The sequence below is a fragment of the Pristis pectinata genome, chromosome 11 (assembly GCF_009764475.1).
Source record: "Pristis pectinata isolate sPriPec2 chromosome 11, sPriPec2.1.pri, whole genome shotgun sequence".
NCBI classification, from domain to species: Eukaryota; Metazoa; Chordata; class Chondrichthyes; order Rhinopristiformes; family Pristidae; genus Pristis; species Pristis pectinata.
The window spans coordinates 26148152-26161386 of NC_067415.1; the positions used below are offsets into that span (position 1 = coordinate 26148152).

The 13235-nt window shown below is 39.9% G+C and overlaps 1 protein-coding gene across 5 annotated transcripts in view; it reads left to right on the forward strand.

The window, feature by feature from the left end:
- LOC127576201 (protocadherin Fat 4-like) overlaps window positions 1-13235 on the forward strand; it is a 108927-nt gene that overhangs the window by 24320 nt on the left and 71372 nt on the right. For all 5 annotated transcript variants that reach the window (XM_052026615.1, XM_052026617.1, XM_052026618.1 and 2 more), the window contains exon 6: window positions 12360-12540. In XM_052026615.1, the coding sequence (XP_051882575.1) occupies window positions 12360-12540 (181 nt within the window). The remainder of the gene's footprint in view (window positions 1-12359; window positions 12541-13235) is intronic.

A 13235-nucleotide genomic window follows, 5' to 3' on the forward strand; every position in this document is an offset into this window, starting at 1 on the left:
AACATCTGCTCTGTCAAATCCTATCAGAATTTAGTATGCTTCTTCTTATTCTCCTGAATTTCAGAGTCCATTTTACACAATCTTCGGCCCACCACGTCCACGCCGACCTTTTGGCCCATCTACACCAATCCCATTTGCCCACATTAGGACCATATTCTTCTATGCCTTGCCTACTTAAGTGTCTGTCTGCATGCCTCTTATACATAATAATTATAACTGATTCCTCCTCTGGCAGCATGTTCCAGATATCAACCACTCTCCGTGGAGAAAAAAAAAATACCCCTCAGACCCCTTTAAAACTCAGTCCTCTCACCCTAAACCTATACCCTCTTGTTTTTGGTACCCTTACAAGGGAAAAAAGATATTGACTATCTACCCTATCTATCCCTCTCGTAATCTTATATACAACATATTCCTATCAGATGTTTCCTTTGTTTTCTTAAATTTCTGCCCCTATTTATAAAACTTAGATCACCTGCTTTTTAAACCACTTTTTCAATCTCCCACTTGCAATGAACTATGCACTTATACCCCTGGATTTTTCTTTGGTACTCCTTATGGTATTGTGCCCTCGAGTTTATATTGTCTCTCCTCATTCTTTTACCAAAACTTCAAACTTCATATCTCTTAGCATTAGGTTTCATCTACCACCCATCCCATCAGCCGTGTATATCCTTGAAGTCTATTACCTTACAGTTCAGTACGTCCCCAAGTTTTGGAAATTGGGCCCTGTACACCTAGGATCAAGTCCTTAATATATCGTACCAACCACTGTACACTTCCTTTCAATGTGAAAAACAGCATTTATCCACAACATTTCACTTCTACTCTGGGTTCACTGTTAACCAATTTTGTATCCAAGCTGTTACAGTCTCTGTTATCCTATGGGCTTCAGTCTTGGTGACATGCCTATTATGGGGCACTTCATTAAATACCTTTTGTAAGCCATTATTTACCACATCAAATGCATTTCTCTCATTAACCACTCTGTTAATTCATCAAAAACCCCAAACAAATCCATGATGGCTTAAATAAATCCATACGTGTCCAAGTAATAACTAATTCTATCATTGATTATTGCTTCAAGAACCATCCCCACCACTGAGTGTAAGCTGGCTGGTCCATTGTTATTGGGTTTATCCCTGGAACATCGCTGTGCAACATTTGCAGTTTTCCATTCCTCAGGCACCATCTCTGAATCTATAGATGTTTGGAAGATTATAGCCAAGTGTTCTGCAATTACATTCCTTACTTCCCTCTGGACTAAGTAATTTATCCACTTGAAGTGCAATTAACCTTCCCAGTACTTCCTCTTTATCAATCAGACAGGGCAACATAGGGCTGATATTACTAAATCCATGAAGCATATGCTGCTATGCTCCGTCTCCCTGATTCCCTGATGCTAATTTTTTTTCTGTTGGTGCCTTCTCCTCTGTAGTACTCATCCTGCTCTGTGGTGCCATTTCCAAACACAAGTGGCCAGCTCTACTTTCCCCAATTAATATTTCTTTGTGTGTAAGCTTATTCTGAGATTATTGGCTGGCTAATTGATTATTAGAGGAATGAGGTTAATTTCCTACTCTTTTAAAATCTAAATCATTCGTATTCTTTGTGCAGCTATACTAATTGAAAAAGAGAGAAGCCCCCAGTGATTTGTGCATTCTGTCCACAAATATCTTAGAGCAGTTTCTGGAACATAAATTGATTCAACATGAATTCGATTAGCTCCAGTGACCTAAACAGTCAAAACCATAATAATTAATTACCCAGTTAACCAGGAGAACTCTGAAACCCCTAATCAGCAAAAGTGTACATCCTTGCTGAGTAATTAATCAAAGCAACTAGAAAGGAGCCTGCAGGCTATCATCAAGAAAGTTTAATGTGTTGAAAGCCATCTCACTCACAGTCAAACACATTAAAATTCACATGAAAAAGATATTCACATAAGAAAAGATATACTGGCTTTGGAAACGGTGCAGTGGAGGTTCACCAGGTTGATTCCAGAGATGAGGGGTTTCGCCTATGAGAAGAGATTGACTCGCCTGGGACTATACTCACTGGAATTCGGAAGAATGAGAGGGGATCTTGAATAAAATTATGAAAGGGATAGATGATAGAGGCAGGAAAGTTGTTTCCACTGTTAAGTGAGACTAGAACTAGGGGACATAGCCTCAAGATTTGTGGCTGTAGATTTAGGATGGAGATGAGTAGGAAGTGCTTTACCCAGAGAGTAGTGAATCTGTGGAATTCTCTGCCCAGGGAAGCAGTAGAGGCTACCTCACTAAATATATTTAAGTCACAGTTAGATAAATTTTTGCATAGTAGGGGAATTAAAGGTTATGGTGAAAAAGCAGGTAGGTGGATCTGAGTACACAACCAGATTAGACATGATCTTATTGAATGACGGAGCAGGCTCAATGAGTCAGATGGCCAACTCCTGCTCCTGTTTCCTTTGTTAAAATATAACTTCATGGGTGATGAAAAATTCATCCAGAAAACAGATCTAAATATCAGGATCTTAAGTGCATTACATTAAGGAGATGCAATACTGGATCTATATGTTTGCTATCATGGTAAATAGCAGGACTTAATGGTCCATTTCTGCACTTTCATCATTTTTCAAAGGAGTACTGGTTCTGAAACCTCAACCTCAGAAGCTTTTAGATCTCTATTATTGTTATCTTTTCTTTCCTCATTGCACACAGAGTTAAATTGATAAATCGGGAAGGGAACTCAGGCTTGGGAAGCATGGTACATGATTAACACATGCCCGTTAACCGTACTACACACGGTTCATCAAATTCATGCTACGTTTACAGCATGGTACAAGTGTTTCCTATATTTCTGCATTCATCAGCAAGGATCCAATACACAAGTGCTTAGCATTGTTAAAAGTCAGTCTACACCTCTTAAAGAGGAATTGCTATGCGGATATTGTAATTGGGAATTGTTTCAAAAGTCAATCTGACCTATGAAAGAATGGAGAGTAGCTGACATGGTAAAGCGTGTAAATCAGTGTTTTCTAGTCATACGATGCAAAAAGTGGAAAAGATGGAGCAGGACTGATCTGCTTAAAACTGGTTGGATAGATGGAGAAGGAACCCCTCCATATGCTGAAAAGGCAGCAGGAATAAATGGTGGAGAGTGTTAATGCCTGGAGAGAAAATTCTCTAACCTTCTGCAGCTACAAACTCAAGCTTGTATTTCAGCTGAGTTTCTGGGGTCTTGATAACCCAGCTGGTAGCTGTTAAAGTTCAACTTTTTTATTTCAAAAGTAAATTATATTCATAAAAATATATACAAATACAAAACAAAAAGTGCATGGCTTCCTTTTATATTGATAGTGTCTTTCAGTCTAAATATTCATATTCATAGTGTTATTGGTTCTATATATTTGTATTGGTTTATTATTGTCACTTGTACCGAGGTACAGTGAAAAACTTGTCTTGCAAACCATTTGTACAGATCAATTCATTACACAGTGCATTAAGGTAGTACAGGGTAAAAACAATAACAGAGTACAGAGTTAAGTGTCACAGCTACAGAGGAAGTGTAGTGCAGATAGACAACAAAGTACAAGGTCATAACAAGGTAGATTGTGAGGTCAAGAGTCCATCTCATCATATAAGGGAACTGGTCAGAAATCTTATAACAGTGGGATAGAAGCTGTCCCTGATCCTGGTGGTATGTGCCCTCAGGCTCCTGTATCTTCTGCCTGATGGGAGAGGAGAGAAGAGAGAACGATCCCGGTGGGTGGGGTCCTTGATTATGCTGGCTGCTTCACCAAGGCAGCCAGAGGTATAGACAGAGTCCATGGAGGGGAGGCTGGTTTCCCTGATGTGCTGGGCTGTGTCCACAACTCTCTGCAGTTTCTTGCAGTCCTGGGCAGAGCAGTTGCTGTACCAAGCCGTGATACATCCAGATAGGATGCTTTCAATGGTGCATCGATGAAAGTTGGTGAGTGTCAAAGGGAACATGCCAAATTTCTTTAGCCTCCTGAAGAAGTAGAGGCGCTGGTGAGTTTTCTTGGCCATGGTTGGACCAGGACAGGCTACTGGTGATGTTCACTCCTCGGAACTTGAAGCTCAACCCTCTTGACCTCAGCGCCATTGATGTAGACAGGGGTACATACACTTCCCCCTTTCCTGAGGTCGATGACTAACTCTTTTGCTATGCTGACATTGAGGGAAAGGTTGTTGTAATGACACCAAGTCACCAAGCTCTTTATCTCCTTCCTGTACTTCGACATCATTATTTGAGATACGGCCCACTACAGTGGTATCATCTGCAAACTTGTAGATGAAGTCAGAGCGGAATCTGGACATGCAGTCATGAGTATGTAGGGAGTAGAGTAGAGGGCTGAAGCCGCAGCCTTGTGGGGCACCAGTGTTGAGAATAATCGTGCTGGAGGTTTGCTGCCGATCCTCATTTATTGCGGTCTGTTGGTCAGAAAGTCAAGGATCCAGTTGCAGAGGGAGGCATTGAGTCTCAGGTCTTGGAGTTTAGTGATGAATTTGCTTGGAATTGTAGTATTGAAGATGGAGCTGTAGTCAATAAACAATAGTCTAACATAGGTGTCTTTACCGTCCAGATGCTCCAGAGATGAGTGTAGGGCCAGGAATATGGCATCCATTGTAGACTTGTTTCAGTGGTAGATGAATTGCAGTGGGTTGAGGTTTCCTGGGAGGGTGGAGTTAATGCGTGCCATAACCATCCTCTCAAAGCACTTCATGATGATGGATGGCAGAGCCACCGGGCGGTAGTCATTAAGGCTTGTTACCTTGTTTTTCTTAGGTACTGGGACGATAGTGGTCTTCTTAAATCAGTTGGCAAAGGAGACCATTGGAAACAGACAGGATTCCTGTTCCAGATCTCCACATGTGAATCCCCAACAACAGTGTTAAATTTGGAATAAACTCTTTCCTGTAAAGCATAGCTTCAGGAGTTCTAAGCCAGTGACTACTTATTATTTTGACCTTTCTCTAAACATTCAGGTTTCACTTTGAGATTTAGTTTTTTTTTCCATTTGTTCTCAGAAGATGGATGACATTGGCAAGGCCAGATTTATTGCTGAACTCTGAATACTGTCACGAACCAGCAACAAAAGAAACACACTGGGCATGATTCAGTGTTAAAAACTATTTTATTGATTACTACTTATGATAATACGTAAAATAAAAGTAAAAATGTTAGTATGTTAGAATTCAAGAATGTTAAACCTCGAACGTTAACCCCAAAACTGAACTCTTCGTGTGTGTGTGTGTGGCAAAGTCCAAAACTCCCAGTTCCGGAATGGTTCTTAAAGTTCAGTTCCGCAAGCCATAAGGTGAAACATGAGCAAGGGCTTCTTCGACAACCACCGTTGTCTGAAGATAAGACGTAGACGTAGAGAAACATAGAGAGAGTAAATACGAAATCCAAATGTTCCACGATGGAACCCAAACGACACTCCAGTGTTTACTCGGTAGTGACTTTCTCACCCCGAAAAGCATCCGAATCGTGGTCGTCCACACACAAATACCTGTTTCCTTCTACAGGTCAGCAACAAAGTGAACTCCACCAGATTACTTCCAACTTCCATACATGGATTTCAGTGGCAAACACAGTTATTGTTTCTCATCCATCGATAGAGAAAACAAGCAGGCTGGTGTCTCTCTCCCTTCTCTCTCTCTCTCCTTCTTCTTCTTCTTCTGACTTCTTCAACAACGTCATTACGTCCTTTATCTTCTATTGACGTAAGCACGCCCCACACACACATACACACACACTCTCTATCTTAAAGGGACTTTCACTGAGTCCGTAACACCTCCCACCTAAAAAAAATTTTTCCCAAGAAAAATTTAACCGCGCATACAGTTAGTAATGTTAATGATTATCATGCTACACAACTACAGACTATCAGATTAGTACAGATACATGTTTCCCATTTAACATCGGGAAAGACAGTCAGCAATCACATTATCTTTGCCTTTAATGTGAGTTATCATGAGATCAAACTCTTGCAAAATTAAACTCCAGTTTAACAGCTTTCTGTTCTTGTTTTTGACTCGGCTCAGAAACACCAATGGGTTATGATCTGTATATACAGTCAATGGTTTCTGAGCGGTGCAAACATATACACTGAAATGTTGCAAGGCTAAAACAAGCGACAGTAATTCTTTCTCTATGGTGGAATAATTCTTTTGATGCTCATTAAATTTCTTTGAAAAGTAAGCTACAGGATGGTCAATATCATCAAGGTCACCCTTCTGCAACAACACAGCTCCTGCAGCTTCATCACTAGCATCTACTGCTAATGAAAATGGCTTTTCAAAGTCAGGTGTTTTGAGCACAGGATGGTAGCATAAAATGGCTTTCAGCTTCTCAAATGCTTCTTGACAAGAATCTGTCCAAACAAACTTTACTCCCTTCTTCAGAAGATTAGTTAGGGGAAGAGCAATATCAGCAAAGTTTTTACAAAATTTTCGATAATATCCAACCATTCCCAAAAATCTTTTAACAGTCCTCGTACCTGTGGGAATAGGGAACTCAGATATTGCTTGAACTTTTGCCTGAACAGGAGCTTGCTTGCCTTGACCTACAACATGACCAAGATACGTCACAGTGGCATGGCCAAATTCACTTTTAGCCAAGTTAACTGTAAGGTTAGCCTTGGAAAGTCTTTCAAACAACCTTTCTAACACAGAGATGTGATCCTCCCATGTATCATTCCCAGTCACTAAGTCGTCAATGTAGGCATCTGTATGTTTTAACCCATGAATCACTGAATTAATCATTCTTTGAAATGTTGCCGGAGCATTTTTCATTCCAAATGGCAAAACATTGTATTCATACAATCCAGAAAGGGTTACAAAGGCAGAAATCTCCCTTCCTCTATCTGTTAATGGAACACACCAGTACCCTTTTACTAAGTCAATCTTTGTAAGAAATTTTGCCTTTCCCACTCTATCTATGCAATCATCCACCCTAGGAATAGGGTAAGCATCTGACTTTGTTACAGCATTCACTTTCCTGTAATCTGTGCAAAATCTAACAGTTCCATCAGGTTTAGGTACAATAACACAGGGCGAACTCCAATTTGAACTAGAATGTCTAATAATATCATTTTCCAACATGTATTTTATTTCCTGATCAACAAGTTTACTTTTTTCTACATTCATTCGATATGGGTGTTGTTTGATTGGTTTTGCATCCCCAACATCAACATCATGGGTAATTATCGATGTTCTGTTTGGAACATGTGGGAACAGATTTTTAAATTTTAAAATTAATTCTCTCATCTGTTGTTTTTGTGAAACTTGTAAATGGTCCAACTTCGTTTCAAGGTTCTCCATGATATTTTGGTTTTTTAGTTTCGATGGAACAATATTTGGTCTAAATTGGCCTTCCTCAACATCAACATCAGGCATTCTAGAAAAAAACCTTTACATCATCCACCAAGGCCACAACTGAATCCCTCTCATAATAAGGTTTTAGCATGTTTACATGACAGAGTTGTGTTTTCTTGCATCTATCTGGTGTTTTGATTATATATGTTAGATCAGTCACTCGAGATTCAATAACATAGGGTCCAGAAAAACGAGATTGCAAGGGATTATTTTGGCTAGGGAAAAATACCAACACCTTTTGCCCCACTGCGAATGTCCTAGGCCGAGCACGTCTATCAAAATATGTCTTCATTCTTATCTGGCTTGTTTTCAAATTCTCTCTCGCTAGCTGGCAGACTCTCTCCAACCGAGTTTTAAATTTTTGGACATAGTCCAACAGACTCAAGTGAACTTCCTCATTAACCCATTGCTCTCTTAACAACTCCAAAGGTCCTCTCACCCTATGTCCAAATACAAGCTCAAACGGACTAAATCCTATTGACTCCTGGATTGAATCTCTAACGGCAAACAAAAGTAAATGAACGCCTTCGTCCCAATCCTTTGTGTTTTCAAAGCAATAAGTCTTCAGCATATTTTTGAGAGTAGAATGAAATCTCTCCAGAGCTCCTTGAGATTCTGGGTGATATGCAGATGATACAATCTGCTTTGCTCCCAGCTCAGACTAGTTGTTGAAAAATTTTTGACATAAAATTACTACCTTGATCAGATTGGATTTCTTTTGGCAAACCAAACAAGGTAAAAAATTTTACAAGAGCCTTTGACACCGTCTTGGCCTTAATATTTCTAAGGGGTATTGCCTCTGGAAATCTAGAAGTGGCACACATGATGGTTAACAAATACTGATTTCCAGTCTTAGACTTTGGTAAGGGGCCAACACAGTCCACAATCACCTTCGAAAAGGGTTCACCAAAAGCAGGAATTGGTTTCAACGGAGCCACAGGGGGTTTTTGATTTGGTTTACCTACCACTTGACATGTGTGACAGGTTCGACAAAATATCACCCTGTGTAAAGGGACAGACATGGTGTCATCTGTAACGCCTCGCACTAGATTTACCTCACCAGTGTCAGTTTCTTCACCAAAATTTAAAACACTGTCCAGCAAGAGAGATTGACAAGCCCCAGTATCTCTAAGAATTTTCACTGGCACCTGGGGTGACTCATCATTCAGTGAAACAAAACCCTCTGATACATAAGAACGGAATTCCTTTCTCACCTCCTCCAACTTTTCCGCTTTTACCTCTTGCGAGGATTGATCTTTAACAGCATCTCCTAAACCTTTTTGATTTTTAATTGCCTGAAAGCAAGCATTGGGCACAGCTTCCTTCTTTTTCTTCAAAAGGGCACAATTAGATATCACATGGCCAGGTTTCCTACAGTAATAACAAGTACGCTGAACAGGTTTCTCCAGCCCTGGCTTCTTTTCATCCTTTCCTTTTTGATTACCTCCCAATTTAATCTCCGGTTTACCTGGATTGTCTTTGTAACTCTTTTGAAAGGTTTTAGGTTGTCCCCATTTGGATTTATGGGTTAAAGCATAATCATCTGCCAACCTAGCAGTTTCTTGTAAAGTTTCCACTGCCTTTTCATTTAAATATGTTGTTAATTCAGCTGGAACACATCATTTAAAGTCTTCCACTAGTATCAATTCTGTCAATTTATCATAATCCCCATCTACATTTTTAGCCAGGCACCATCGTTCAAAACATATTCTCTTTCCATTGGCAAATTCCATATAAGTCTAATCTGCAGATTTCCTCAAGTCTCTAAATTTTTGTCTATAAGCTTCAGGTACCAATTCATAGGCCTTCAATATAGCTTGTTTTACCTTGGTATAATCAGCTGCATCCTCAGCAGACAAAGCAGAATAAGCTTTTTGAGCTTTACCTTTAATCACACTCTGTACCATAAGAGCCCATCCTTTCCTTGGCCAGTTTGAACTCACAGCAACCTTTTCAAAATGTTGGAAATACTGATCAACCTGATCTTCCTCAAACGGAGGGACTAATCGAACCTCCCTGCTGGCTGAAAAACCATCATCAGAATCAGATTCCGAATTCTTTCGCTTCATTTGTAAATCATGCTGCCTCTGTTTTTCCTTCTCCTCACTATCCAGCTCCATCCTCTTCAATTCCATCTGCTTCATTGCTAGATCAGCCTCTATCTTCATCTGAGTTAGTTTTTGTTCAGTCTCTAATTTCTTTTGTTCGGCCTCTAATCTCTTTTCCTCTTGTTCGGCCTCTAATCTCTTTTGCTCTCGTTCAGCCTCTAATCTCTTTTGCTCTCGTTCAGTTTCTAATTTCTTTTGTTCTCGTTCGGCCTCTATTTTTAACTGGATTTGTTCTCGTTCAGCATCTATCTTTGCCAGCTGCACCTGTGCCTCAGAAATTGCTATTTCACTGCCAGGAAACTGTTTTAACACTTTCTTCTCAAAAACCTTCTTTTCCACATAATGGCCAGCTATCAGTCTCTGAATATCTGCCTTTCTCATAGACTGCTTTACTTCTGTAAGGTTTAGCCTTGTAGCAATCTTTATCAAATCATCCTTTTTCGCCACCTCCAATCCCTTTTGGGTTGGTGACTCCAAAAATGCCTTAATATCCATTGCTGCTGGTTTCCACACACACAAGCCAATTAAAAAGAATTTATCAGACCTCCCTCAACAATCTTTGGATTGGATCCCGGACGAATCTCGTTAACCTTGGGAACTATCCCGGACGAGCCCCCAATTTTGTCACGAACCAGCAACAAAAGAAACACACTGGGCATGATTCAGTGTTAAAAACTATTTTATTGATTACTACTTATGATAATACGTAAAATAAAAGTAAAAATGTTAGTATGTTAGAATTCAAGAATGTTAAACCTCGAACGTTAACCCCAAAACTGAACTCTTCGTGTGTGTGTGTGTGTGTGTGTGTGTGTGGCAAAGTCCAAAACTCCCAGTTCCGGAATGGTTCTTAAAGTTCAGTTCCGCAAGCCATAAGGTGAAACATGAGCAAGGGCTTCTTCGACAACCACCGTTGTCTGAAGATAAGACGTAGACGTAGAGAAACATAGAGAGAGTAAATACGAAATCCAAATGTTCCACGATGGAACCCAAACGACACTCCAGTGTTTACTCGGTAGTGACTTTCTCACCCCGAAAAGCATCCGAATCGTGGTCGTCCACACACAAATACCTGTTTCCTTCTACAGGTCAGCAACAAAGTGAACTCCACCGGATTACTTCCAACTTCCATACATGGATTTCAGTGGCAAACACAGTTATTGTTTCTCATCCATCGATAGAGAAAACAAGCAGGCTGGTGTCTCTCTCCCTTCTCTCTCTCTCTCCTTCTTCTTCTTCTTCTGACTTCTTCAACAACGTCATTACGTCCTTTATCTTCTATTGACGTAAGCACGCCCCACACACACATACACACACACTCTCTATCTTAAAGGGACTTTCACTGAGTCCGTAACAATACACTGAAAAGACACTGGGGACCCTTCATCTTCAACCTGAAGTCTTTGTTTTGCCTGCGTTCCCATAACAATGTTAGCTGGATAATTCCAGAACTTCAGAATCCATTGTTGCCTCTAACCACATAAATAATTTCATTGTTTATTTGTCAAAGGAACATGTAATTAACAACTGGTAAGAAATGGCGAGGGAATAAAGTTTTTACGATATGTACAAGGCTCCCTTTTTGCTTAGCTTGTAAGAAGACAAACATGGTCTATTTTCCCCTTGTCATTTTAACTTCCTATTTATACATAAGAATCTGACTAGCTGATATTGCCACCACAAGGAAACTTCAAGTTTTGACAATATCAATCCTCAGTCCTTTTTCAAGAGAGAAGTGTCCCAACTTCTGCATTCTTTCCCAACAGGTATAATCTCTCAGTTCTCTTACCACTCTAGTAAATCTTTTTTTATTAGGACCTCTTCATTTTGGGGGAGTATTTAGAAAAACTATTGCGCGAGTTTGTGCATTTATAGACAAGAATAAGAGTTTAGATTTTATGCTCAGGTGATCAACTGATATTGCCAACAAGTTCTAAAAGTACACAATGGATCATCTTTCTTGGCCTGAACCCAAAACTCCCACAGCTTAGTCTGTTCAGTGTACTTCATACAACATTGGGAAAAGTTGAGTGAGTTGGCACAACAAAGGCAGAAGGCTATGACAAGCTCCCAGCTGAAACATCAGCGACTTGCTTCCCAGAGCCACTTGTTTCTCCAGTCAAACTGTAACTTTGGACAATATCATCATCTGCACAACAATGGAGAAGACAGACCAGATATGTCCTATTGATAAAAAGAAAAATAAATGTCTAATCTGGCATAATGTCATCTCTTCCTTATCACAAGTATAGTGATGGAAATAGTGCCATCAAATTAAACCCTCTCACCGATAAAATGCATTCTCAAACTTATCAATCCAGGTCAGAACAGTTTGCCTAAATTGTGCCCCATTTATAGGACTCAGCATCCATCCCTGGTGGCAGCAGTAGGTTCTATTTATAGTGGCATTATCCTGCTTAAAACTACCTCATGTTCCTCCCTTTTAATATCCGTCACTTAGAAGGGTAATTGGTATAGTGTTGCGAGAATACAATATTTTGGAATGTACCTCCCACTCCCAATTCACAACAAATCCTGGCATGGAGATATATCACCATTCATTAAACATCGCTGGGCCAGAATCTGGGATTTCTGTCAAAGACAGACCACCATCTGCTCACAGCAGCTGGATATGGGTAGTAAATGCAGCAGTGTTATCAAATGGCCTCCTACTGAGAAATTAATCAAATGAAAATTCAAAAATTACATATACACATTGATTCAATTATTTTCTAGGGAAGGGTTAGATAGATCTTAGAGCAGGATAAAATGTTGGCACAACATTGTGGGCCGAAGGGCCTGTACTGTGCTGTAGTGTTCTATGTAAGGATAATATCTTGCTCAAGTTCTACGAATTTTGCAGGTGATCCACCACTGACCGGCTCTGGAACAATCATCATAATTGTTAATGACCTTAATGATAACACTCCTCTATTTGAACAAAGTCTGTACACAGCCACAATCAGTGAAGCGGCCTCCATTGGTGCAACAGTTTTGCGGGTAAATGCTACTGATCCAGATGCAGAAGAGAATGGGCATGTCAGGTATGACATCTGATGTATCTTCTTCACATCTTTCTATCCAGTCATTTGTCTGTGAATATTACTTGTTTGACTCCAATTTAAAATATTACATGTTTTCTGGGTTCCTCCTTAACCTGCTGAAAACTATTAATGTTGTATGTTTATAGAGAAATGGGGAGCTATGTGGGAGGGAAGGGTTAGATAGATCTTAGAGCAGGACAAAATGTCGGCACAACATTGTGGGCTGAAGGGCCTGTACTGTGCTGTAGTGTTCTATGTAAGGAGCATGTTACCATCTCCATAATATTGAAATGTAAATAGCTTTATACTTATACAAGGGAAGTTTTCTGATCTCATCCACATCTTTGTCTCAGATTTAATCTGCATTCATCTAACTATCTCTTTCACAAATCTATTAAAAGTGACAAATTGGGAAAAACATGGGCATGTTGAAAGAAGCATTTGTAAATATTTCACAGTTGAGAAGAAATTTATCTTGTAAGCACATGAGGGAGAAATGAATACAAGGTCACCCTGATATGGTTTGATAAAGAAGGGTGGGGAGAAGTAAACGTGGAGTGTAAACACTGACAAGGACAAGCTGGTCTATTTCTGTGCTGCACTTTCTATGTCATTGGGTGTGGAATATCATTAGCTATTAACTGCTACCCCCATCTGCATTTCTACCCAAAGTTTTGGGATGGCTAATTCCATAA